Genomic DNA, 27,108 nt, shown 5'->3' on the forward strand with positions numbered 1-27,108 from the left:
TGAAAATTCTGCCAGTGTAAAAATGAAATTTTATCTGTACTCAGCTGCTGTACACTGCTGATTTGTTATTATCTTCACAGCAGATCATTTCTCTCCTACTCTAGTTTTTTTTTTCTTCTAAACTGCAAGAACTCTAAGAAGTAAAAGAGTATATAAGAACTACCTAGCTAGAAGAGTGACTTCACAGTCATTTCAAAGAAATCATTGCAAATACGGTAGAGTCAAATCCTTACTTACATATTACACAGTTTTTAGTCCTGGTGTTGAGAAATGCTCTTTTCACAGAGGACTTGCAACATTTTTCTTTCTCGTTGCATGTATTTCAAGGCACCTAATTTTGGTCACAATCAATTGGTTGTATAGATTTGTGGTCTGCCGGAGTATTCTCATGTTAGTGTGTTTGGCAGAGAAATAAACAAATAAATGTTTGCTTATCATAGAATCATTTAGGTTGGATAAGACCTCTAAGATCATCTAGTCCAACATTTAACCTAGTACTGACAAGTCCACCATTAAACCATGTCACTAAGTTTTACATCTACATGTTTCTTGAAGACCTACAGGGATGGCGACTCAACTAGTTACCTGATCAGCCTGTTCCATTTCTGCTGTGGAACTTTCCAGCTACTTTTCCTCCACCTTGTAGCACTCTGTAGAGGTTGCTGTGCCCCCAGTGCAGGACCCAGCACTTAGCCTTGTTGAACCTCATACAGTTGGCCTTGGCCAACGTGGTCCAGCCTATCCAGATCTGTTAGTAGAGGCTTTCTGCCCCCAAGCAGATCAACACTCATACCTAACCTGGTGTTGTCTGCAGACATACTGAGGGTGCACTTGATCCCCTCATCCAGATCATTGATAAAGATATTGAAGAGAACAGGCCACATTACTGAGGTCTGAGGGACACTACTAGTGACCAGCATCCAACTGGATTTAACTCCATTCAGTAGGACTCTTTGGGCACAGCCACCCGTCCACTTTTTAACCCAACAAAGCGTACACCATCCAAGCCACGAGCAGCCAGTTTCTCCAGGAGAAAGCTGTGGGAAATGATGTCAAAAGCCTTACAGAAGTCTAGGTAGACCACATCCACAGCCTTTCTCTCACCCACTGAGTGTGTCACCTTGTCATAGAAGATCAGGTTTGTCAAGTAGGACTTGCCTTTCATAAATCCATGCTGACTGGGCCTGATCACCTGGTTGTCCTGTAAGTGCCTCGTGATGGGACTCAAGATAATCTGCTCCATGAGCTTCCCTGGCACCGAATCCAGACTGACAGATCTGTAGATTCCCAGATACTCCTTCCTGCCTTTCTTGTAGATAGACATCACATTTGCTAGCCACTAGTCAACTGGGACATCCCCTGATAGCTAGGACTGCTGATAAATGATGGAAAGTGATGAGTGCTTCTGCCAACTCCCTCAACTTGCTTCATACCTCGGAGTGTGGTCCCATATCACACTGTCAGTGCTACATAGTACAAAGAATAATTATGAACTGTCGTAACTAACTTATAATTTATTGGAAACATGAATAAAAAATGCTGCTAAAGCGAAGTCTTTTCAAATCAGATTTTCTGATTCATCAAGTCCAGCCCCCTGTTGTTAGGATATTCTTTAGGATATCTGGAAGGATGATTGAGAACTACTCTGACAAATCATCTTCTAATTTTTTGTCTTCTTTGGCCAGTGTATATAATTTATTACTTACCCTTTTTTTATAATCACTTTTTCACCCCACCTTTCCTCTCTACTGTTTAGTCTTGACAAACTTACAGTGAATATTTGTATCTTTTTTGCATTTTGTTTGCTAGGATTTGTATGCTGTAAACTTATAGAGTCCTGTCCAGACCATGTTGTTATCTTTTGCCTACACTTTGTCTAGTTCCTTTTCTTGAATATGGGAGGCTAGAATTCTCTATCATATATTTGATAAGATCTCTCCATTACCTTTCACAATGTAACCTGCATCTCTTTTCTTCTCATGTGCCATAAGTTTGGATTTGCCTTTTTTGTCACTCTACTTTCACAGAGATAACTTACACTCATTCTATATGGATGGTATATCCAGGTCTTTATCTTATTCAACTGCTGCAAACTTGTCTGAAGCAGAAATCAATTTTATTAGTGCTTTTTTCATAAACTTATTTTTATTAGGTTTTATCAAATTCCTATTACTTTAATCCTCAAGCTCATGGGATAGTTTGGGATGTCTTTTTTTCCTATAAGCCATTCAGATTCTGTTCTGCATTGACAGTGCATTCCAAAGTCATGTCATAATCAGATATCATTAGCATGCTGTTTGGTTTTATGTGTCATTAATAAATATATTAAAGAGCACACCTTTGAGTAACAGCTCTTGTAATTTCCGTCTAGTCTGGTAAATCATTCTTTCAATTCTGTCAAAGACAGTACTCACAGAAATTCTTCAGTTGATTGATTTTGTGTTTTGCCTTAGAGAATACAAAATCTAATACAGACATTTTTGTTTCTGCAGGAAAAGGAAATGACAGAAATGGTGTATCACACCCAAACAAGGATGAAGTGTCTGAAAATACCGTTCAGGGTCTAGTTGATTCTGAGCAACCTAAGGAGAATCAGGCAGGAACCTGGATAACAACAACCCCATTAGGCATTCAAGTGGGCACTGAAGGAGCAAAACGAATGGATCTGGAGCCAATCTTAATCTATCAGGCAACTGACCCAGCTGATGGAACGGTACTACTATTTTTTGTGTTATTACAGCACTCTCTACTAAGCTAAGAGACAGAGATACCATCATCTGTTGCAGGATGTGTTCAGAGAATCATGGAATTATAGAACCATAGAACAGTTTGGATTGGAAGGAACATAAAAGATCATCTAGTCCCAAACCCCCTGCCATGGGCAGGGACACCTCCCACTATACCAGGTTGCTCCAGGCCCCATCCAGCCTGGCTTTGAACGCTTCCACGGAGGGGGCATCCACAGCTTCTCTGGGCAACTGGTTACAGTACCTCACCACCCTCACAGTAAAGACTTTCTAAACTAATATCTAATCTAAATCTGCCCTCTTTTAATTTAAAGCTGTTAGTCCTTGTCCCATCACTACTCTCCCTGACAAAAAGTCCTACCCCAGCTTTTCTGTAGGGCCCTCTTTTAGGTACTGGAAGGCCACTATAAGGTCTCACTGGAGCCTTCTCTTCTCAAGGCTGAACAACCCCAGCTCCCTCAGCCTGTCTTCATAGGAGAGGGGTTCCAGCCCTTTCATCATCCTCATGGCCCTCCTCTGGTCATGTTCTAATACATCTTTCTTGTGCTGGGGACCCCAGAGCTGAACACCATACTCCAGGTAGTCATCACGCCAGCTCTCATTGACATAGAGGGTAGTAACCAAACCCATCTGTGGCAGCAGTCCTTAACCATCTGTTGATTTGCTTGATTTTACTGTTTTACTGTACTGTTCAATACAGTTTTCAAATATTTTGTTATTACACTGTTACTAATATAAAAGCTACAGATTTTGAAGAAAATGTAAATCCTCAATGTCTGAACTAAATAAAGTTGTAATAGTCCAGCTTGTTCAGAGTTTCAATACATATCATCTTGTATTACTGTTGTTGCTGTTAGAGGTATCTCAGTGCTAATATATATCCATATTCCTTCATTCTTTCAGGTTATGACCGTACGAGATGATGAAGTGATAATTGTTGAGAAGCTGGATGGTAGCAGAGTAGTAGATCATGCTGATGGTACTAGGATCACAACTTTTTATCAAGACTGCAAAGAACTTTTTATGCCTGAGGACAGTGAGGAAAGAGGTAAAATCAAAAGGGGTGCGCTTATCTCTGCTTTATATTGTGAACCAGATAATTGTCAAGATATACTTAAGAAGGCTCATATTAGTAGCCTAGATAACAAATCCAATGATGCAGTCTAGACTAGGTTTGCCTGCCAGGTCTTTTTTTTTTTTTTTTTTCCATCAGTATTCAGTGCAAAATTTACATTGCAGCAACAAGCAAATTTCTGTCTTTCCACTTATACATTTGTATGACCCACCTCACCATAAGAACACAGTGCCTGAGAGTTTTGTTATCTTCATTGCCCTCTCTACACCTATCCTGATATAGCATGTGAGCTGATTTGAGTCTTAACTGAATACATATGTAAGGGCTGGGGCATCCTTACAATCCCCAGAGAAACCGTGGACTCCACAACCTTGGAGATATTCAAAATTTCATTAAATATGACCTTGGAAAATGCCCCATGTAGATACACTTGCGTGAAACAAATGAGGCTAATGGTCATCCATGTTTCTTCTGTCTGGCAGTGTATTCTGTATGCTTTGTTCAGTTGCTGGACAAGTTCTGTCTTCTGTAATTAATATGAAGTGTCAGTCTCAAACCGACAAACTGTTCAAACAAAGTAGGAAGTTCTGGTTGTACAGGGAAAGATAATTATTCAGTTAACAGTGGGGAATTTTAAAAATCAAAACAGTGACCTGTCTGTTCGATGGGAAAGCAGTGGCCAAATTAACGCAACAGTTCGATTTGCTTTCCATCACTTGTACTGCTGAATAGGAATTCCTCCGCATCCTAGAGCATGTATCACAGGCATTAATGAATTTGAGTTATCCAACTTGTATGTTACAAATATCCAGATCATTATGTTTATTTACATACTTGATAAATTAGAATGTAGTCTCCTGGCCATCCTTAGATGAATGGACTTGCTGAGACTATCAGCTCTGGTGCAGGTGGGTTCCACAGCACAGCTGGGGATGGTGGCGTACAGGGGGGTTTCTTGAGCCAGGAAAGCCCCAGGGGAGCACAGAGACCCACCAGGGTCCAACAGCTCACACAAGAGCAGCTGACAAGGTGTGGGCACAGCCAGCAGTAATGGCAGCCACCACCCCCCTGCCACATAAGCAGCCCCTAGGGAGCACAGCAAACAGAGTGAGCAAAAAGGGCATGGTGTGGCAGTTGGCATGGCAGTTTGGGTGGGAGGGCATCCCTTTGAGGAAGGGCCATCCCACTGGCCAAGAAGGAGGCGACAAGTACTCCTTAACCCTGCACCCAGACCTGCGCAGTCCAAGGGCACTCACCCTACCTGATCCTCAAGGCAGAATGGTGGGCACTTGTCTCAGGGTAAAGGCTGTGGCACTGGCTGCACCATCCTCCCCAGTGATGGCTAATGCCTCTACCCAGACAGAGCTACTGAAGGGTGAGGCTGTAGTGCAGACCTCTGACTCCTGGAAGTGCCTAGATCTTTCCTTGGGGTAGAGACAGGTGGTAGACCTGCCTGCAAAAGGTGTGCCCAGGTGGAGGACCTCCTGCACCAGGTGGCCGAGCTGCAGGAGGCAATGACAGGGCTGCGTAGCATCAAGGAGGCTGAGGAGGAGTTAGCTGGATCCTAGCATAGTCTGCAGAGGATCAAACAGCCCATGACCAAACAGCCTGAAATTCCCTCACTGGCACTCACAGAAGAGGGGGGGCGGGCACTAACACAGCAGAGTGGAAGCTGGCAGCAACAGGCACCACAGGAGACCTGATCTGCTTTTGAGAGAAGTCTGCTGCTTACCAGGGGCTCGTATCAGGGCTATCACCAAGAGAATGCCAAGCCTTGTACAGCTTAAGGACTATTATCTGCTGCTGCTGTTTAACACCAGTGATGGTGTTAAACTGTATGCCACTGATGCAGCCAGGAGCAGTCTGTGGAATATCAAAAGGGATTACAGAGCACTGGGAGCAGCAGTACAGGACTCAGGAGCAGAGGTAGTTTTTTTCAACAGTTCTGCCGGTTAAAGGGAAGGGGATTGAAAAAGCCGGTCAAATCTGGCAAATAAAAAGATGGTTACAGGACTGCTGCCACAAACAGGGGTTTGGTTACTACCCTCTGTGTGAATGAGCAGCTGGAGTGATGACTACGCGGAGTACCATGTTCAGGTCTGGGGCCCCCAGCACAACAAGGACATGGACCTCTTAGAACTTGACCAGAGGAGGGCCATGAGGATGATGAAAGGGCTGGAGCCCCTCTCCTATGCAGACAGGCTGAGGGAGTTGGAGTTGTTCAGCCTTGAGAAGAGAAGGCTTCAGCAAGACATTATAGTGGCCTTCCAGTACCTAAAAGAGGGCCTACAAGAAATCTGAGGAGGGACTTTTTGTCAGGGAGAGTAGTGATGGGACAAGGACTAACAGCTTTAAATTAAAAGAGGGTAGATTTAGATTAGATATTAGTTTAGAAATTCTTTACTGTGAGTGTCGTGAGGCACTGGAACACTTTGCCCAGAGAAGTTGTGGATGCCCTCTCTGTAGAAATGTTCAAAGCCAGGCTGGATGGGGCTTGGAGCAACCTGGTCTAGTGGAAGATGTCCCTGCTGATGGGGGGGAAGTTAGAACTGGATGATCTTTAATGTCCCTTCCAACCTCTACCATTCTATGATTCTATTAATCTTCATATATTTAGTAGATAGTTCAAAAATTCTAAGGTTGCATAATGTTTACACAACAGAATTAAATGATAAAGGATGTTATCAGAGGTTTGAGGGTCTTTTACTGACCAGCCCTTTGAGAGAAAATGCAAACTGAATCCTGAGACTGTTCTATGGTTCATTTACTTCAGACTAGTTGTTCTGTATTAATTCTTAGATGAACGCTCAGAAGCCATCACAAAGAAAGTGAAATATGTACGAGTAGAAAATCCCAAGTTTGCTACCGTTACAACAAATTGTGAGGATGGTTCTTGTTGTACCATCTTTGGAGATGGGACATCTGTTACAGCAAAGCCACAGGGAACATACCAGGTGGGAGTCACTATATTTCATTACAGTGATATTTATCGGTGTCCAGAGTTGCACACCATCAGCTTTTCTCACCTTGATTATTTTAACTCTGTAGCCTTCATGAATCTTATGAGTCTCTCTATTTTATACTCTGCCAATGTTCAGATAGTTAGTCACAGCTATATAGTAAATTTATTTCACAATCTTAAATTTTCTGAAGTCAAAGATTTTACAAAGACTAGCATCAGCTTACCCTTATCATCTTCCTTCTTTCTCTCCCTCCGTTCCCTCAAAACTGTATGATTCAGTAGAATCATAGGATCTGAGAGCTCTCCTCTTGATTTGCAGCTGTTCTTTATTTTTATGCTATAACTAAGCTGAATATTTCACCCTTGAGGATTGAACCTCATCACTTTTTTACTGTGATAGGTTTTACCCATCAAGACAGGCTCCCTTTTCATTGATGAAGATTGCACGGCAGTTTATACCCATGAAGTTTACAATTTCATCAGCAAGAAAGAAGGAAAACAAACAGGGAGATATGTTATGAAACACACTTCCAGCACTATTTGTGAAATGATGGACCCTGAAGGAAATCTTTTCAAGGTAAAATACATGGAAGGAAATGAGTTTCTGCATTTTAGGTAATTTTATCTCATAAACATTTTTCAAAGTTAGTTTGTAGCCTTCTAGTACTTACTCTTAAAGTAGCCTAGCTAGCCAGAAGGAACAGTCCCTGAATCAGATCGCTGAAATGTTCTTGAGAATGTGACAGTTCTCAGGTTTTTGGTATTTCCCCATTTTAGAGAGGTTAAATAAAACACATGGTCTACAATTTACCTCACCTGTAAAGCTACCTTAATTATTGGCTCATAGCAAAAAAAAAAAAAAACAGCTCTGCAAATGAAGATCAAAAATGAGAGAGGATATTCACTTTTCAGAAGATCCATAGAAACACGCTAATCTGCCTGGTAAGGCAAATATTGTTGTGAAATTCAGTCTTTAAAGTCACACTGTTTGTGCTGTGGTCCTTGCACACCTACGACATGCTTTTGAGATAGGTTAGTTCTTATCTTTGAGTTCATTCAAATGTCTGTGATAGACTGTTTTCCCGTTAAAGGTTCTACTTAAAGGTTTTAAATGTGGCATCCAATTGTAATCATTACCATTTCTCTGGATTATGTGTGTTTATAATCACATGCCCTGATAAATCAGATATAAAGTACACTAAAGTGGATATAGAGGAGTTTCAAACTGATACAGTTTGGCACTGAGACTCTCTTAGATATACATTGGCATTACGTGAGAAATATCCCAATAATTTTCTAAGATGGTCTCTTGTTAATTAATTTATGTGCAAATGCAATGGCAGGCATCCTGTAAGCAGGAGCATGCAGCAGAAGTGTGTCATAGCCCTGTGTCCGATGTTACCCAATGCTTGATTCCTTCCTTGTTTCCTCATTGGCTGAGTACTACAGGTTCACAACCTACACAATGCTTGTTTCTCTTCTTACACTGTCTTTTTTTTTTTCCTGTGAATTTCAGGTTGCTCCGCCTGAAATATCTTTTTTTTTTTTTTGTCTCTTTCACTGGGCTAGATCATATGACAGTCCAGCAGCAAGTTACTGTTTTAAATAAATCACGAAACTCAAATAATTTTATATAACTTCAATTATAGGTCATGGCTGATGGTAGCACATCTGTGGTTATTCCTAGCACTGGCCCTGACAACAAGGAGAACAGAAGTTCAGCATCAGTACTCCCAGAAGATAAGAAACCTGTCATTTATGATGAGCATGTCCCCAGGTAAACAGCATGAGTTCAGGTTTTGTAGACTGGCACTTTCTTTGTTCAACACTGTGTATCTACACACCTGATGTCAACTTCTTGAAGTTCCATTTTCTTGTGTTGTCGTCACAGTGCTTTTAAATCTTTGCCATCTAGAAAAGAATGCAGTTTGAAAGCCATTGGATTTGATCGGTGTGGTGGGTTGACATTGGCCAGCTGACAGACACCCACTCAGCTTCTTGCTCGTTTCCCCTCCTTGACAAGACAAGGGCAGAAAATAAAATGGAAAAGCATATGGGATAAAGACAAATTGCATAACAATTACTGTCGTGGGCAAAACAGATTCAACTTAGGGAAGAATAACATAATTTATTGCCAATTAAAATAGAATTGGATGGTGAGAAACAAAGACAAACTAAAACATCTTCCAACCCAACCCCTTATTTTTCCCTAGCTCAACATGACTCCTCTACTTCCTCTCCTTCACACACCCTGAGCGGTACAGGTGGATGGGGAATGGAGGGTGGTGGTCAGTCCATAACAGTTCCTCTCTGCCTGTTCTTCCTCCTCACACTTCTCCCCTGCTACAACGTGGGTCCTCTCCATATGCTGCAGTCCCTTCAGGACAAGTCTGCTCCAGTGTGGGCTGTTCACAGGCTGCAGTTCCTTAAGGGAATATCCACCTGCTCCACCATGGTCTCCTCCATGGGCTACAGGGGAACTTCTGCTCCGAGACCTGCAGCACCTCCTCTCCTCCTCCTTCTCTGACACTAGTGCCTGCAAGGTTGTTTCCCCCACTTTTTTCCTGACTCCTCACTACCTGCACAGCATTTGACCCTGTCTTAAGTATGCTTTCCCAGAAGTGCACCCAGCTTGGCTTCTGGGCTCAGCTGTGCCCTGCAGCGGGGGCTGTTGCAGACAGCTGGAACCATCTGTGTCCAGCATGGGCAGCCCCAGCTTCTCCTCACAGAGGCAACCCCTGCAACCTCCCCCAGTGTCAATACTTTGCTTCCTATGCTCAATACAATCGGTGTTGTGTGGATGGCTCTCCAGGTTCTTCGTCATCCACACGGATGGTTCAGGAACTGAACTCCTACGGAGCCGGGATGTAGAAGAGTATCTCGCTGAGGCTTCTAGAGATCCAGCTGCTGTGGTCTTGCAGGAACCTGTACAAGAACATCCAGGTAGGAAAACCTAATTTATTTTCTGACAAACTAGTAACAGAAAAAATTACAAAGGTAGGATCAGAAGTTTCAAAACCCGTATTTGGAGAGGAAATTTGAAAATGTTTTTCCCCACATAGACAGGCATCCAAACTTCTGGCAGTGAAACAAAGGGAAGGAGCTTGTGCAAAAACTCTGGGAAACAGAGAATTAAATGAATGACATTTTGAAGGGATCAGTGGAGGAACAGGTGTATCTTTTTCCACTCTCAGATATGCACACAAAAGCATTTACCAAATGCATAGATTCTCTGTGTGTTTCCATCAAAAATATTGAATATATTGCTCTTCATTTAATAATATAGTTGTGTTTATCAATGAAGACAATGATGCTCTGTTGCTGACCATTAGTCTAGCTGTTGGAAAGAATAAATATATGTTATTAAGAAGCTGGAAAAATACAACTGAAGTAGGAGAAGACAATACAGGGTTGGTACTTGGCACCAACCAACCCATTACAGCAATGCAGGAATTTACAACCTGAAATGGCTGATTGTTATTGTGAATTTAGAGATACTGTGTTTCTATAAATATACTGTGGCATAACAGGTAGATACTTATAGTAAATATATCTTGAAAAAAACAGAAATATATGGTTCCCCTAGATATGGGGGATGATAGTAATGACCAGTTCCTCCCCACTGTATAAACTGACTGGAATAATTTTGTCATTGGAAAAAAATAAGAGAAGTGGCACTGAGAGAGCCAAAAAAGATAGGGAAAGTGGAAATCTCAGGAAGATGGAGAAGATACATACCAATGAAAATCCCAGCCAAGAAAACCTGCTTGCAACCAGCAGTCATTTGTAATGGTGGCATTTCAGTATTACCTCCAAGGAAAATGACTCTCATTAAAGTATTCCAATCACATGTTAAGAGGAAGATAGAGGAAGAGTTCCAGGTTCAAGGTTTTCTTTGAATCCAGCTGTTAGGGTGCTCTTCCAGACTTCATACTCTACCTTTCCCTGCACACAATTTGCACTGATAATGAGGCTTTACAATTTTGAATCATTGTAACAAAGTAGCTCAGTGGCAATATCAGAAGTCCAACAATGGGATAGATAAGATTAGATTAAGTAGACTTTAGGTTTGGGTAAGAAAAAATATTTTGAAAATTTTCAAAATTAATCAGAACAATAAAAAGAGATAATAATTTATCTCTAATGGAATCCATTCAGTGACCAGATTGTGATGTATAAAACACAGTAAATAATTATGTTTATTCTGAATATGTTGTACATCTTCTGAGATTAGTATTCAGTAAACCTGGTCTAATGGTCTTTTCTTCTTTGTTTGGGATATTGCACACACGATACTACTCAGCTGTTACCCAAGACTCAAAGCAAGTAGTGTAGGCAGTCAGTTGTTAAAGATGGTCTGAGTAATCCAAAGCTGTCAGCTATTGTACAATCACTTGAAGTGATACAATATTATCTGTAGCCATGTGTATCACATTTTTACATGGAGTTTTACACCTGATAATAAGTTTCCTTTTACTTAGGAAAGTATATTTTTTCTGGAGGTCTGAAACATTTGTCGTTGTTTTTTTTATTCAAACTGATTCTCACGAAAATGTGCCTTTGAACCAGGTGTTTTAAGTATTACTGTCCTCAGCCCATTGCTTGAAGCTTCCCCCTGGGTAATGAAGAAAGAACCAGAGAGTATTGTTCCTCCAAATCTTCAGGCAAGGACCTGGAATACATTTTCTCCTCACGAGGTATGAATTCTTCAAAAGTGTCTTTTGCTACTTAAGCAATATTGGATGTTTGTTACAGAGGGGGAAGCGGAACTCTAAACAGTGTGACATTAAGATCAGTTCATTAAGCAAACAAAGCAGAGGGTAGGCTGTGTCAGGGAAAATCTAGGCAACATGTTTTGTTTAAACTCAGTGAAGTGCTACAGCAGTTTGAAGGAGAGTTCATTTTTCCAGATGAAGAGGTTGTAAGATAGATAAATTGTGCCTAATAATCTACAGACTTGATTGTCTAGATCTATGATGTTATAAGCAGAGCATGTGCTTTTCAGCCAAGATAGGCATTACTGATACCTGCATTTAGCCAGTAATATATATAGCCTCTTGCTCTTTTTCCTTGTTTTTGCCTATGTTCAGAGGAAGATCACAGATCCTCCAGTCAGAACACATATTTGGAAGGGTCTCCACATCGGATCCCAAAAGCAGCCGTGCTTGCCAGTACCTGTGCGAAAATGTCCTAATAAACTGCAAATTCGTCAACTGTTCCAGTATGAGCCACTCAGTGACAAACTAAGAGAAAAGCTACAGCTTTCTCTCAAGGTAGTACAATCATATTTGCTTCATTTTTCCAATGAGCAACAGAGAACAGACAAATCAGGTGACATGAATTTATACACATCTGTGACAAGAACTCTAATACTTTTGAAAAACAATCAGTGTTTCATACATAGACAGGTGCTCTAAGAAGAATCTATTTCCGAAGCAGCTCAAGTTTCCTCTCCCATCCCTCCCATCCCTTTTGGAACCCACTTCTGTGCAAATACATGGGGTCCAGTCCAGTGCACATCATATATAGTATACTAACAAATAGCGTCTTTTCTGTCAGTATTGATACCTGTTACTTTTACTTTGCTTAGGGTTTATTTTCCTGTGCAAAGCCTTGAAAACTTGTATCTATAATGTTGTACAAGTATTTCTAACCCACCATAAATATAGTTAGCTTAGTGACTAAGAAAGTCATTGAAACAGTAGTCTTTGTTATCAGTTAGTTTTCATGGATCAGTACAGACTATTTCTAGCTTCAGGTCTGAACTCCATCACTGTTCATGTTTAGCAAATAGCTGTGTAGCCTTCTGATAAAGCATCCGCCCATCCCTCTTTAGTGACTGGTTCATAAAAAGGTAAAAGTTGCACCTCCTGTTTAAGCGTTCTGTGATAGAATCTGAAAGTTCTGCTATTGATCTTTACCAGCAGTTCTACATTTCACTTCTCTGTTTTGGTATAAAACATTTATTTAATTCACACTGTGAAAATGCTCATAAAACAGATTTTAGAGTTAAAAGCACATTATTATTTACCAACTAGGGAGTAACAAATCTACACATGTTCCACAATTTAATTATTTAACATATTTTGATGATGGTCTTGCAGACTGAATTTCAGAATTAATGGCATGTAAAATCTGTGAAGTTAGTAGCACGTTGTAGCTTGTTAGACTATTTTTTTTTCACATTACAAAATAATAGAATATCATTGACAGCTTTTCAGCCCTGGTATGGTTTGGAGCATACCAATCTCTCAGAATTTAATTTTATCCTTTTACAGTCTATACATACATTAAAATGATTCTTTAATTTGCATGCTGTTTTTTCAAAGGAAACACTATAAAGAAAAAAGTTCCAGGCCAAAATCCCAACTTAAGTCTCTCCATCAACCAGATCTGTTTTGGCTTTTAGAGAAAGAACATAGTTATGTCAGGAAGGAAGAACTGCAATTATTGGCACTGAGGTGACATTTGTAAATAACTGTATTAATCTGAAAAGGAAAATTCCTCATTGCTTATATATCAATGTCTAATTAATGTATTTCTCCAGAAACGAGTATCTTAAATTTTTAGCCAAATACTCACTTCGGCAGAACCAAGTCAGTGTCTAAAGAACAAGTTATTATTCTTCCTTTCTCCATCTACTTGGAGAGGCATGAAGGAATGAAAATGAACTGGAACCAGATTACTTCTGCCAACCTTCTCCATTTATAAAACTCAGTATTGCATGTAGCTTTCTAGCAGGATGGTGTGTTAGCACAACCCTCGGTAAGGACCCTTTTTTCCCTCCAACTAATCTTCTAAAGCATAAAGAAATGTGGACAAAGAAGTGTCCTTTTCTTTAGCACTCTGTGATTTTGACAAAGTAAACTCGTATGTAAAAGCAGTTTCAGACATTTTTGAAGTTAATTTTTCAACCACGATGTTGTACATTTCCTTTTCCCTAATAGAGATCATATGGAAAGGAGAGACCACAACCAGTGTTTGTTAGATCATCTTCTATTCGTTAAGCTGATCTTAATAATATAATCAAATCATTATTATTAATAGCAGATATTTTCTCAATAAAATTATTTTATTCAATCACATAGTATACTCAGACATGTGCACACTCATAATTTCCTGGCTGGTACAGCAGCTGGTAGGCCATCCCTGACTGCTTACTGAGAAGCAAGGGGTCACAATGGTGCACCAGAGGATTCTAGGTAGCTCATCACCACCCTCTTGGATATGCTCCAAGTCACACAGTTTATTGTGGCTGCTAATGTGTGCTAGCAGCCTGCTAGAGATTCAGCAGATGCATGGTGCCATCAGTTTATCAGTTCTTGCAGATTCAACAGTATTGCTAGTCATAAGCATTGACTAGACTTTGACAAGATGTTACCTGTTGCCTTCTTGGCACATACACCTCTCTTAGACCTGTTAGGTTTTTGTAACTATTTCTCCATGTAAACCTCTAGATAACCAGTCACACAGATTCATATAGAAAGGGTCTTTTTGACACTGAGAAGTACATGCATCCATTGCTTCTACAAACCTTTTTCTCTATATATGTGTCCAGAAAGTCTACTTCTGCAAAGCATACATCTGCCTCTTTCTTGTTCTTTTTTCATTGTTCCACAAGGAATACATAGAAAACATTTTAAAGCAGGAAAGTGACCTGGAAGAGATGAATGTAAAAGAACCAAGAACAGAAGATGAAAAAGAGAATGCTGCAAATCTCCTTGATCTGGTTACGGTGAGAAAAAATACAATTTTAAACCACTTCTTTCCAACAAATACACTGTATTGTGTTGCAAGTGTCATCCTTAAAACACATCATAATCTATTAATAGAATAGCAAATGTTTGGATAGCACAATGGCACCTCTGCTGTAGTTTAGTGGTGAAGCAGGGCCACAATGAGCATTCATCTGGACTACTGAATGTCACTACTGCCATTCTGGTTAAGCAATGCCGAAAACAGCTTATGAGTTTAGCCTCTTCAGAATGATACATTCCCAAACACACAGGCCAAAAATGACTGAAGTACTTGTGTCTCCCAGAATTAGGATGAGAATTTTTCCAGGCTGTTGTCACTGCAGCTAAGAAACTTGTCTTTCAGTCACTGCAAGCTCTGTACAAAGAGTTAAAACCTGCTTTTGGGGTAATCCAAAAACAATCTAGATCATTATTAATTGCCTCTGCCTGTGTTCTGGGCACATACGCTCTGTTAATTTGCACAGCAAATTAGACTGTGAGAAGAAAAGGGAGAGGAATAGGAAAGGTGGGAAAAAGGAGAAGAGGGACTTGAGTAGGAGTCAGGAAATGGTGAGGTTAGTGGGGAAGATGTATGGTGAAAATGAACTAGAAAAAAGCACGCAGCAGAAGTGGGTGGGCATTAGAATGAATGAAAGAGACATTGTTTACATCTTATGTTAAGAATGATCATATATGTAGTGGTCAGTTTGCTCTGTTTCAGTTCTTTAAATCATTTGTTTCCTACAGCTTTCTTTAAACTTTGTGTTATGTTAACTCATATGCTAGATTTTTAATAGTTACTAAAGTGTTTTCTTTTTTAGTCTCATTTAGGAAATGTTTTTATTTACATTTAGTCAAGTAATAAGCATATAGTGAATTCAAACATACTGAATTTAAAAATCTGATATTTGATTTAGTCATTTTAGTGTAAATATTCACTACCAAATGATGTATCCACCTTTCAAAAGTGAGTATGTTCTAGCAAACAAACATTGTCTTAGGCTTAGAGTCACTCCTCCCAAGTCTCCACTGTTCCCTAGCTCTGTTACAACCTAGATTGCCTGGTCATAAGAACCCTGGCTTCCACTTAACGGTTTCAGGGCCAGCATGAAAATAAAGGAAGTATCTTAGTAAAAGTATCTCGCACTGCTCAAACACTTTACTGTCAACCAACCTCAGGAGAGTTCCTCATTAATGAAACCTACAAATTTCTGAACACAATTCCTATTTGATTTCTTGTGTCCATGAGTTTTAAATCTGGTTCAAATCCTTTGCAGAAGGATTTGAGTTTGAATATGAACTGGCTTAATTGGATTAATAAACAGAAACCATGTAAAATATGAAGCCACCTGTGAAGTGCATCATCAAAAAAGAAAAAAGTACCTGTTTAGACCAGGGAAATAGTACCTCATTTCATTTTGTCCCAGCTCTTGTTTTCTAGCACACCTTCATTCCTGTAGTCACATTCTCAGGAAATAGAATAACACTTGTTTGGATTAGAAATCCTCTAAGAGGGTGCTATTGTGAGATCTGTTTCTCGCCTAGTCACAGTTATTCGTTCTTCATTGCAGTCCTTCCCTATCTGGGAGAAGTCATCTGAAGATCTAAGTGCCAGAGGTAATAAAAATTGAATCATCTATCTTTTAAAATCATTGAATACCATAGTAAATATTAAAGTACAGTAGTAGTATTCTGAAAGTAGTAACACAAAAGTGAATTAATCTGTATGCTACGTACATGCTTCCATCTTTTTCATTTTGAGCATGATTTGTTCATGGGTTGGAACTAGATGACCTTTAAGGTCCCTTCCAACCCAAACCATTCTATGATTCTATGATATTCACAGGTGGTTAGAGCTTGTTAGCATTAATGATTCAGTACCTCTAAAAAAAACACTTCCTGTGTTTAGGCACATGCATTTGTCATTTTGATCCACATTTCCATGTGTGTACAGTTTTCTCAAGTATAAGAATTATGACACGGCTCTACTTGATTAATTTTACATATATCAATATTTCAGATACCCAGTTGCTTTGAAAAACCTAAGTCCTGGTTGTTCATTACATTGAAAATCGTGTCTCAATCATGTTTTGGTTCTATCAGCCTTGTCTGAGGGAAAAGAAGGGCCAATGTACTAGAATCATAGAATATCCTGAATATCCTGAGTTAGAAGGAGCCCACAAGGATTATTGAGTCCAATTCCTGACTCCACGATGGACTACTTAAAAATTACACGTGACTGAGAGCATTGACCAAACAGTTCTTGAACTCCAGTAGGCTTAGTGCTATGACCACTGCCCTAGGGAGCCTGTTCTAGTACCCAGCCACCAAGTCAGTGAAGAACCTTTTCCTAATACTGGTTGGATACTTTCCTAATACCCAATCCTTGACACAGTGTCATGCTATTCCCTTGGGTCCTGTTACTGTCACCAGAGAGCAGAGCTCAGCACCTGCCCCTCCACTCCCCTTTGTGGAAGCCGTAGACTGTCATGAGGTCTCCCCTCAATCTCCTCTTCTCTGGGCTGCACAAACCAAGTGATTTCAGCCACTCCTCATACATCTTCCCCTCTAGACCAGTCACCATGTCCGTTGACCTCCTTTGGACACTATCTCATAGCTTTATATCATTCTTATTCTTATACTGTGACACCAAAAGTGCCCTAAGTACTCAAAGTGAGGCCGCACCAGCAGAGTACAGTGGGACGGTCCCTTCCCTCAGCTGGCTAGCAGTGCTGTGCTTGATGCACCTCAGGGTACAGTTGGCTCTTTTGGCTGCCAGGGCACACTGTTGACTCATACACAACCTGCTGTGAACCAGAATCCCCACATCACTTTCCACAGGGCTCCTCTCCAGCCTCACATCCCCAGGTCTGTATGTACATCCAGAGTTCCCCATCCCAAGGGCAGAATCTGACACTTGCTCTTGTTTAACTTCATATGGTTGGTACTAGTTTTCCTTTGTAAATTTCTACTAAGTTTTCATAATATACTTGTTAGCATTTATTAATGTTTTAAATAGGTACAAAAAAAAATAAAAATCCATAGACCTTTTCAGTAGAAAAATCCATAGTATTCAATCCCATAGTGATGCTAGTCTTCAAAATGTTATTTTTCTGCCCCTCCTGCCTTGCCAAGTGTATTTCTGTTTGTTAAAAAATATCAAAGCACAATATGTAATGCAAATGAAAACTGCTGCAAAGGCTTGCTACAGCTTTTTGATTTAAAAGTATAATTAAAATGTGCTTTTAATATACCATTATTAACAAGGAAGATAGAGTGAAGCTCTTTAAAAAGAAGCACAAATAGAAAAAGAAAGAAAGAAAAAAAAAAAGGAAACTACAAGTATATTTTGTTGTGAAAAAGGTGAGTAATTTTTTTTTTGAGATTTGCTATTGCATAATTCGTAAGACACTAACAGATGTTGTCACGATCAAATAGGATCAAATCTCTCAAATACTCATCTATCCAAAGTTTTGCCACAAAAAAAAATTGTTTGAACCAAGAAAATTTCTTTGAATTCACAGTCTAGGTGCAAAGCATGAAGTAAGCAGCACATTTTATAGAAGATGTCAGTGGACAGGGAAATTCTTTATTAAAGCCCCCAATTTTTTCTCGATCTTAAATACGGAAAGTTTAGCTTTTCTCCATGGTGAATGTTGAAGCAGTAGTTCCTTCCAGGAGAGTGTTGATTGTGACTGTGAAGGCAGCCACAATTAAATACAACGTAAGACTGCTGAAAGTAATAAAGGTACCTGAAAACCCAGATTATTTTCTTCATCTGGAGTCAGAGACCTGGAATGTTGGTCTGCACTAAAAGTGACTGAATGCCAGCAACTTTTCCTATTCACAGGTATTTGATTTGTGTCTTGAAAGAACATAAATATATTTCAGGAAATACAGTGTGGAGGTTTGAGCTTAATATGCTTCTAGTTTTTTTCTACATTGAACTGAATTTTGCCTCTTATTCCACAGTAATAAAGAATCTGTAATTGGCCTTTCTCATAAAATTTCTTATTGACTGTAGAAGACACAAGAATCCAGGTTTCTCTTCAACTGGCTCTGCAGTATTATCCCAGCAAGAAATCTTTAATTTGATTAAAAGTATAGGGATGTAATTAATAAGGACTAATTTTATCTTCAATGCTTTTAAACCATAGGTTTTCACCAAATGTTAGAAAGATGCATTAAAAACGTATCCTTTTACATTTGTTACTCATAACAGTTTCCAATGTTTAGCATAACACATTCAGTAATATTCTTTACTTTGCAGCTCACATAACTGAGCTGTATGAACATGCAGTGGCTTCCCAATGCCAGCATAACAGAGAGAAAACAGTCAATAAGCAAACAGAGGAACAGGAGCAGAGTTCCAGGTAGGACAGACCAGTGAGAACTGACGTAAATAACACGACGGATGGAACCAAGCTGTCATTAAGGAGCAGGACTTAGATCTTTAGATACATATGACAATACCTTTTCCTATGATTAATTTGTCCTTCTGTGCCTCTCTTTCCTTATCTGAAAAATACTTGAAAGTTTGTCAGAAAACGATTTTGAGGATTATTTTGGGTGAATAATACAATAAAAATTATTATATGTGTGAACAATTTTACTGCAAACTATACAAATTCAAGTCAGGAGTCCCTAGTTAAAATCATATAACATACTTCATAAGAGCATTTCTTTCCAGGGTTATTTTATAAATGTGCTTGTGCTTATAAAACATTATGCTAGTTTTCTCATTTTCACTTATTTTTTTCCTTCCTGATCATTCAGCACAAACGGACAAACATCAGTGTCCAAATGGCAGAGCAAACTACAAGAGTACAGGTAATAGTGTTAGTAGGACAGAAAGTTAATTGTTTTAAGAGCCACCTTAAGTCTACATTTGGAAAGAATGTTATTGTTTTCACCATTATTCCACGTGAAAAACACAGCAAAGTTTTTGCACGTTCATTCACAATGAACATAAAATATTTTGACAGCTATTTAGGTCATTCACTGTTTCTCAGATTATACCGAATAACCTGAAATGGTGATGAACTAGTATTATGATTAGACACTTGTTTTTTCTTTCTTGATTTTGTAAGAGGTTGAATAGCAATTGAAAACAGTGTTCTTCCCTATTAGTTCTTAATTACTTTCTAACTGACTTGCATGAGATAAAAATCTTTTTATATATATAATTCCAGATTTATACTTCAATATAACATTTTCCACTATTTTGCATACAATTTAAAGAATAAATGCATATATATCTTCATAGCCAGCACTGAAAAATATCATGTGCAGTTCTGGCTCTGAAGTCAGCATCAAAACTCTCAATAAGATTAAAAGGGTGAGGATTTCTGCAAGTCATTGAAACAATAGTAGTATAAAACTGAACTAACTCAAGCTGAAAACATAAGTGGTCTTTATTCAGGTGAGTTTTACCTTCAGAGGTTTGAACAGCTTTTACTTAATATCCACAGAGCCATCAAGTTTTTCTATCATAAAATAAGGAAATTTGATTAATTTTGTTTTATAAATTTTGGCAATCATAATGCATCTGAAATACCAATCCTCAGGTTTAAATATTTGTTGGAAGGTTCAAAAGGCACTATATTGGCAGTCTTGGACGTGTTCCACAAGGTTTAGAGAACTGGAGCATGTTTTGAGGAGGAGCTCTTTGGAGCAGCGAACCCACAGTCCATATGCATTTTGATCAGCCCCTCCATAAATCAGTATCTGCAGAGGACTTTGTCTCTGCATTCCAGACTAGCCTCTTTTCAGTTACTACTGAGAAAACTGAGAGAATACTGTTCAATGTGATTAACCAGAAAACAAAATGCCACTTGCCACTCTTCTATTTCACATTGTTTCAGACAATACTGAAAAACAGGGTGAACTCAGTTATAATTATTTTTTCTTTCTTTTCCTTACTAACAATGGGAAAAATTTCTTAGGAAAGAACTTGATGAAGAAAAGAAAACCTTAATGGCAATAAGAAACAAAATAATTCCTCCATATTTTGAATCAGAATGGGGCAAGGCATTTCTCTCAAAAAAGGTAATTGAACTGAAAACTAGATATGTTTATGTGAGGCCAGGTAGTGTCTGTCATCATCCCACAAAGACAGTTATGGTTTTACATCTCAGCCTCAAATTATCTCAATAAAATGTTACAGAGGATAATTGTGGCAGAATTAATACTGGGAATTATATGCCCTTGTCAAAGGAAACATATCTTGGAGATGGCATATACTTACTGAGGCCAAACTATGTAGATTCCTTATTTAAAGTCTGGAGACAGTCTGATTCAGAGCAGATGCTGAACCTTGGGTGTTTTCATTCACCCCTTGAAAACCTCTCTCTGTTAACTGGAAAGGAAATCAGTAAGACTAAACCACCCATGCTAACTGGAGGTGGCCTTGGGACCTTTCCTGTTGTAATCTCACCTGATCAATGCTTTCAGTATAAAGTATCCTCAAAAACGCACATTGGAATCCAATATAATACAATACAATAGAACTTATGAGTTCTATTGTTACTACTTTAGTTCTCCTTATTTATTTCCATTGCATCCTTTTTTTTTTTTTTTCTTTTGTGGGGAAGGAGGGGGAGAGGGGGAGGGTGCTACTTTTTTGTTTTGTTTTGTTTTTTAGTGTTTCTGGTTAGAATACCTAAGCTCCCTTTCTTCCTTTTCTCTAGTTTCCTGATGTGGAAGCACTGTCTAAGGAACTTCCTCCAGTTCCAAAAATAGAAAGTGAAAATCTCCTTTTAGAGACGATCAAAAACCCCAGGAGAGGTAATTTGAGCTCTACTGTCTGGTAACATTTTAATATCTTCTTTATTGTATTATGTCTCATCTCATATTGCATTTAAATTTAAGAATAAATTATCTGCCCATATGTATTCCGGCATTTTGATACATGAAGTGCTTGAACCACAATAACCATATCTGTTCTAATACATGAAACACACACAGCAGCATTCCCTGACACTGAGATACACCAGTATGGGCAAGACTGTGTAAGACTGTGTCTGTGCTAGTAAATTCAGCCTCCTCAAAAAAGGTGATCTTTTCCTTAGCCAAAACTCATTTACCCACCAATATTTCTGGGGAGACTGCTCAATGGCACAGTCAGTATTATTCCAGTGTTCAGCAGTTTAACCATGTAGATTGCCATGTTTAAATACCTGGGAATGTTTCCGTTTAATCCACTGATACCAATGCAGTCTATGAGACTTCTGTGTTTCATGTGTTAAAGGAGCCTTTACAGACATCACTGAATATGAGTGAAAGCTCCATAGGCTTTGGATGCAAAGTTGAAGAACTGTGCTATGAATGCGGGGGGGGTTGATGGATGCAAAATGCTCAAGAAAATCTTAAGTGAAATAAACAATAGAAGTGGATGAGCAAGAAAAAAATGGAGGCCAAGTTTGGAAAAAGACTAGTATGAGTGCAGGAAAAAGCTGAGCGACGGTACAAATCGTGAAATTAAAGGGGAAGAGGGGAGCTTGGGGACTGGAGCAGATGTGCAATAGGAAACATGTAGGGTAAGTATAGTTTGGAAAATACACGAGGAAAGCACTTGAAGGCAGAGGAAGCAGTGATTGAGGGTAAGCAGTGTAAGAGTAGACCATCATCTGAGGTTTAAGCTTTACAGCATTGAGAGGAATACTTCAGCTCTATTTGAAAGGCATCTCTAGCAAGTACTGAGATGATGTAGTGAGATAAAAAGTTGTACACAGCAAAGAATCATATTAGGAAAGCAGTCCCCCATGGAGTTTTATCAGACCCCTCCTAGTTCCCGTTTTTCCTCCTTTTGCAGTTACCAGAAGGTAACTTGTGCTGAACTGTTCATTAGACCTTCCTGACTTATTTTTCTGTGCTGGATAGTTCATTAGACCTTCCTGACTTATTTTTCAGTTAGCCAGAGAACAAGAAATAAAGAATCATAAGATAAACGTTTTAAAATGATCCTTGTTGCCTTGTAGAGCAAAATGTTACATGCAGAATTTTCATAGCCTCTCAGGGTCATGTATACAGTGTTCAAAGATTGTCTAAATTAAGGTGCCAAATACTTTGGGAATTTTTTTCATGTGTTTCTTAAAATGTTGATTGTGAAAAACACTTGTCACAGTAGCCCATTATTTTTCCCTTTAGCATCTGAGTGTCTCAACAGCACAAGTGATTCTTCACCATCTCCTGGTCTTCTGCTGAAGACTCAATCAAAGCAAAGTAAAGGTTCCAGCAGCACAACAGGTAAGGCTACCTTCCAGAGGGTTGTTTGGAGTAGGTTAATTTCTATCTTCTTAAGCACAGTTCAAAGATGACAAGGTAGGGGCTTGGTAGACCATCTTAGCCCCAGAATCAGAAGTATACAGGTAATACACAAATGAATTGTTGCATTCAAGATAATAATTCCTGCTAAGAGACAGGAATTACTAGCTAGTTATGCTTACAGACCTGTGCTGCTTTGGGACCTAGACACGGATTTGTTGCTGTGTGGACATACAGATTTGGCTTGACCAACCTGGGTGATCATTGTGCAGTCTAGACATGCCTTAGGAATAGTAATGTCCTCAAATTTGATTTTAGTGCTTGGGGTTTTTGTACCTCTTTTGTTTTTAATCACTTCCATGGGTGTTTATACCTTCACTGCATGTTTCCACTATGATGTTTCCAATGAGTGTTTTACTAATTATAGTACATCTTTGCCTATTATTAAATTTTAATTACTTGCTAGCATTTTTTTAAATGTACTTGTTGACCTCTTAAATATTAATGAAGCCAATTTTACTGTCCTTGTGCTAATCAAATGCTTTCATAGAAAATTAAAGTTTTATCTGAACAAGAACTTTGGGATTGGGCAGAATTTGGTGCTTAGTTTTTTGTGCTTTTGAAAATCTTTCCTTTCCAGATCAAAGCAAGGCTGCAGGGTCACAAGAGATACCCTTTCGACTTAAAGTTCAGAGTCTGCTGGTGAATGCTGCAGGACAGCCAAGAAAAGAGAAAGTGAGATTACCGTCTTCACTTCAGGGAAGAAAACCAAACTCCATACCACACAAAAAGGTAAAATAGCATCTTTTTTGTTAATACTAATATTCTCTCAGTCATCTCTTTTGCATAAAATCTTCATTCTGGAGCAATACTGGACAATGTTTTGAATCTGTCTACTGAAACAATAGAGCTTGCAGTTTATACATAAATTTACTAGCAATTCTAAAAGTAGCTTTCCTCTCAACTAATAGGGGCTAACTCATGCCAAAAGCATAGTTCTGTACCAGGCATGCACATGAAAGCACTGGTTGCCAAAAGAGTATGCTCAGTTCCCCTAAGATATCTCAACAGTTTCTTAGTATGTCTGAAAACTCAAACCACTGTAAATTTGCAGACAATATTACAAGTACTTAGCTTTGCTTCTTCAGTTAGGGTGCCTTTTTGTAATTCTTCAGAATGAGCGGGCAGAGGTTAAAAGTAGGTTAATTTAGGTGTAGTAACTCTGAACCTAGGTTGTTGGCCACCAACTTTCTCTGTTGTCTAATATTTTAATTCTGTTTACAAAGATAGAAGATCCTGCCGCAGGAAAAGTCAACATATCTTCTCTTGCAACAACAAAATGGCATCATTGTGGCTTCCATCTCATTCCACCTAGAGTGACATTTGGAGTACTAAAGGAAGGCTGCACCTATGCAACCACTGTGATTCTGAAGAATGTTGGCATAAACTTTTCAAGGTTTGTTCTAATTCTCAGTAACTTGTTTTTTAACTGTCATAATTTGCACTGCTTGTTAATTTCAACCTTTTCATATGATTAATATGAAATAGCAAATGGTATTTTTATGTTTGGAATCATTTGATAATGACTGATTGGGTTGAGATGATAATATTAGAAATACTTCAGCATTGTTTGCATATTATTGTTACTAGGAAGGTGCAAATCAGTAGTGAACAGCAGGTCCTATATGCATAGTCCTAGCCCATAGCAGATGATATACTTGTTCTTACTGAAATTCTGAGGTTCAGGGACCAGTATTATGTTTGGCTTTGCTGGAGTTGCTGCTGAATGCTGCCTGTGTGACAATCTAAATGGTCTGATTTGTATTCAGGCAGCCACGTCTTGAGCTGCATTGAGAAACAGATTCAGCAGTGACAGATTCAGAGGATAAGGATGATATAAAGCCTTTATTTGTGCATGTTTCCTTCACTCAGTATCACCCCTGTCAGTGAGTGAGAGACAATCGCAGTGCATTATGTTCCAGCATGGTGAGGATAAATCCATTTCTAGGCCTGCAGTCCAGCAGTGCAGTCAGCACTGCCTGACAAAGTACAGGAAGTTATCAGATTTATCCAGCTGCGGTTTAGAAGATACACAAATACAGTAAGGAAATGCTTATGACTGCTTTCTTCTGTGATAGAATTCCCCTTTGGGGTGACTGCACATATGTTTAATTCAATCACTCTTGCATAAGCACTGTTCCAGAGTTTTTACTTGATCAGCATTCAGGCAAGTGTGCTTATAACCCCTGTCCTCCCAGCTGCCATACATGTGACAGAAAAGAGGGCCAACCATGTTCATCCCCCTCAGTTCTCTCAACTGTACTCGTCTTAGCTGTGCTATAAGCACCTTGCTTTTCAGCTCAAGGGAGAGCCTACAATAATTGTCTTTGAGTTCTACAGTTTTTGAGCTTCCACCTAGGATTTGTCACTTCAGTATAGCTTCAGTTGAATGGGTAGAAGCCCACTGGCTGGTTTCAAGAATTGCAGTAGTTAGTGAGATTTTTTTCATTTCAGATGGACCCAAATCCCCAAAGCTAAAACCTGAGAATATTTTCTTTATAAATTCCTCTGTTCTGAGAGAGCTGTTCTTGCCAAAGTATGCCTATGTCACTTTCTTAATCCCACCTGTCCTCAATCATGCCCTGAAACTGGAAGAATCCTGTTTATACTCTTGATCAGGGAGTGTAATGATGGGACATGGGGTAACGGCTTTAATCTAGAAGAGGGTAGATTTAGATTGAATTTAAGGAAGAAATTCTTTACTCAGAGGGTGATGAGGGACTGGAACAGGTTGCCCAGGGAAGCTGTGGATGCCCCATCTCCCTGGAAGTGGTCAAGGCCAGGCTGGATGGGCTTGGAGCATCCTGGCCTAGTGGAAGGTGTCCGTGCCTGTGGAAGGGGGGTTGGAACCAGGTGATCTTTAAAGTCCTTTCCAATTTAACAATTCTATGATTCAGCAGTTAAGTGAAGGCTCCTGCTATTTATGGTTGGGCCAGAGGATCTTGGAGGTCTTTTCCAACCTTAATGATTCTGTGATTCTTTGGAAATACAATCAAGACAACTGTCACAGTGACATTATCTTAGCAGTCACAGCGTGCCTTTACTATGGTACCGCAGTGCCAGAATAACATAAACATAGAGCATTTACCTCTGATATTTGTTCTTCCTCTTTAAGTAGCAAATTATCATCAAAACAGAAACTCAAAGGAGATACGCTCAGCTGGAATCACCATGGTCTCTCGTCAACTAAGTCAATCAAGCGCCTTAGAAACATTCAAGACCAGCTGAGAGACTCTTGCACAACCCCTTTCATCAGAATGGAGGAGGTTAAAATAAAATAAACAGAATTAGATGTGGTATCAAAGGGACATTTCTCCTTTAATGCACGTTTCAGCATCATGGTGCATGCCGATGATAAATCAGTAGGTCCTATCAACATCCCGTGGCTCAAGATGTGCATGTTATATTCTTTATATTCATGCCAGAGCACTATATGGAGACAGTCATGGAAAATACCACCCTCATTCTGATAAATCCAGCTTAACCTTTAAGTCTTTTACTAGCTGCTTTGAGAAGTGAACTGAGTGAGTAGGTGCTGCCTGACAGCAGTACACACTGATGGGTTGGCAGTTCTGGCCCATGCCCACCACGTGCTGAAGCATTTTCCAGGACAGACTCGGTAGTTTAGATGTCTTCCAAACTGTCTACACCGTTGCCTGAACTAGTTAGAATGTCCTGACAAAGATCAAGTCCAGTTTCTCTTAACAGCCAGCACTCTAGGAATTGTGACAGCCAGTTTATAATTCTGCCAGAGCTTTCCCTAAAATGAAGCCATGTACTGAGCAGGCCTCTTCAACTACCTTTCCTTTATCACCTTCTTTTGTAAGAACTAGTAGCTCTCGTTCAGGTGGAAATGAAAACCACAGGGTAAAGTAAAAAAGTAAATGCTGTATCTGCTCTGAGAGCTTTAGAAATCTTAACAGTGGCTTTTTGTTTTGTTTTTACAAGCCAGAGCCACGATAGAAAATACCTATCTGCATACTACTGATTAAGCAAAGGGACAGGGGGAACGTCCCCTCACAATGATCTGGAGCAAGGGAAGTTGCATGCACATGGCAAAAGGACTGCACAGATATGAAACAATCAATGAGAAATGAAATGAAACTACTGCCTTAAGCGGGTACCATGAAATTAAAGAGGCTCATTTATGTGAAATTTATACCAGGATTGTGCTTTGCAATATAATCATATAAAAACCACATCAAACAAAGATCAGTAAGGACTTCTGGGTGTGCAACACACAGGTGTTTGTGAAAAAGATGT

The 27,108-nt window shown here is 39.3% G+C and overlaps 1 protein-coding gene across 2 annotated transcripts in view; it reads left to right on the plus strand.

Annotated features, from left to right (window-relative positions):
• Nucleotides 1–27,108, plus strand: part of SPAG17 (sperm associated antigen 17) — a 110,251-nt gene that overhangs the window by 77,796 nt on the left and 5,347 nt on the right. For both annotated transcript variants that reach the window (XM_035314579.1, XM_035314582.1), the window contains 17 exons: nucleotides 2,493–2,713; nucleotides 3,651–3,795; nucleotides 6,622–6,776; nucleotides 7,185–7,361; nucleotides 8,434–8,561; nucleotides 9,597–9,727; nucleotides 11,354–11,481; nucleotides 11,875–12,057; nucleotides 14,406–14,519; nucleotides 16,092–16,137; nucleotides 18,791–18,893; nucleotides 19,297–19,350; nucleotides 20,466–20,568; nucleotides 21,210–21,306; nucleotides 22,669–22,767; nucleotides 23,426–23,577; nucleotides 24,072–24,241. In XM_035314579.1, coding sequence (XP_035170470.1) covers nucleotides 2,493–2,713; nucleotides 3,651–3,795; nucleotides 6,622–6,776; nucleotides 7,185–7,361; nucleotides 8,434–8,561; nucleotides 9,597–9,727; nucleotides 11,354–11,481; nucleotides 11,875–12,057; nucleotides 14,406–14,519; nucleotides 16,092–16,137; nucleotides 18,791–18,893; nucleotides 19,297–19,350; nucleotides 20,466–20,568; nucleotides 21,210–21,306; nucleotides 22,669–22,767; nucleotides 23,426–23,577; nucleotides 24,072–24,241 — 2,206 coding nt within the window. The remainder of the gene's footprint in view (nucleotides 1–2,492; nucleotides 2,714–3,650; nucleotides 3,796–6,621; nucleotides 6,777–7,184; nucleotides 7,362–8,433; nucleotides 8,562–9,596; nucleotides 9,728–11,353; nucleotides 11,482–11,874; nucleotides 12,058–14,405; nucleotides 14,520–16,091; nucleotides 16,138–18,790; nucleotides 18,894–19,296; nucleotides 19,351–20,465; nucleotides 20,569–21,209; nucleotides 21,307–22,668; nucleotides 22,768–23,425; nucleotides 23,578–24,071; nucleotides 24,242–27,108) is intronic.

The sequence above is a fragment of the Oxyura jamaicensis genome, chromosome 1, assembly GCF_011077185.1.
Source record: "Oxyura jamaicensis isolate SHBP4307 breed ruddy duck chromosome 1, BPBGC_Ojam_1.0, whole genome shotgun sequence".
NCBI lineage: Eukaryota > Metazoa > Chordata > Aves > Anseriformes > Anatidae > Oxyura > Oxyura jamaicensis.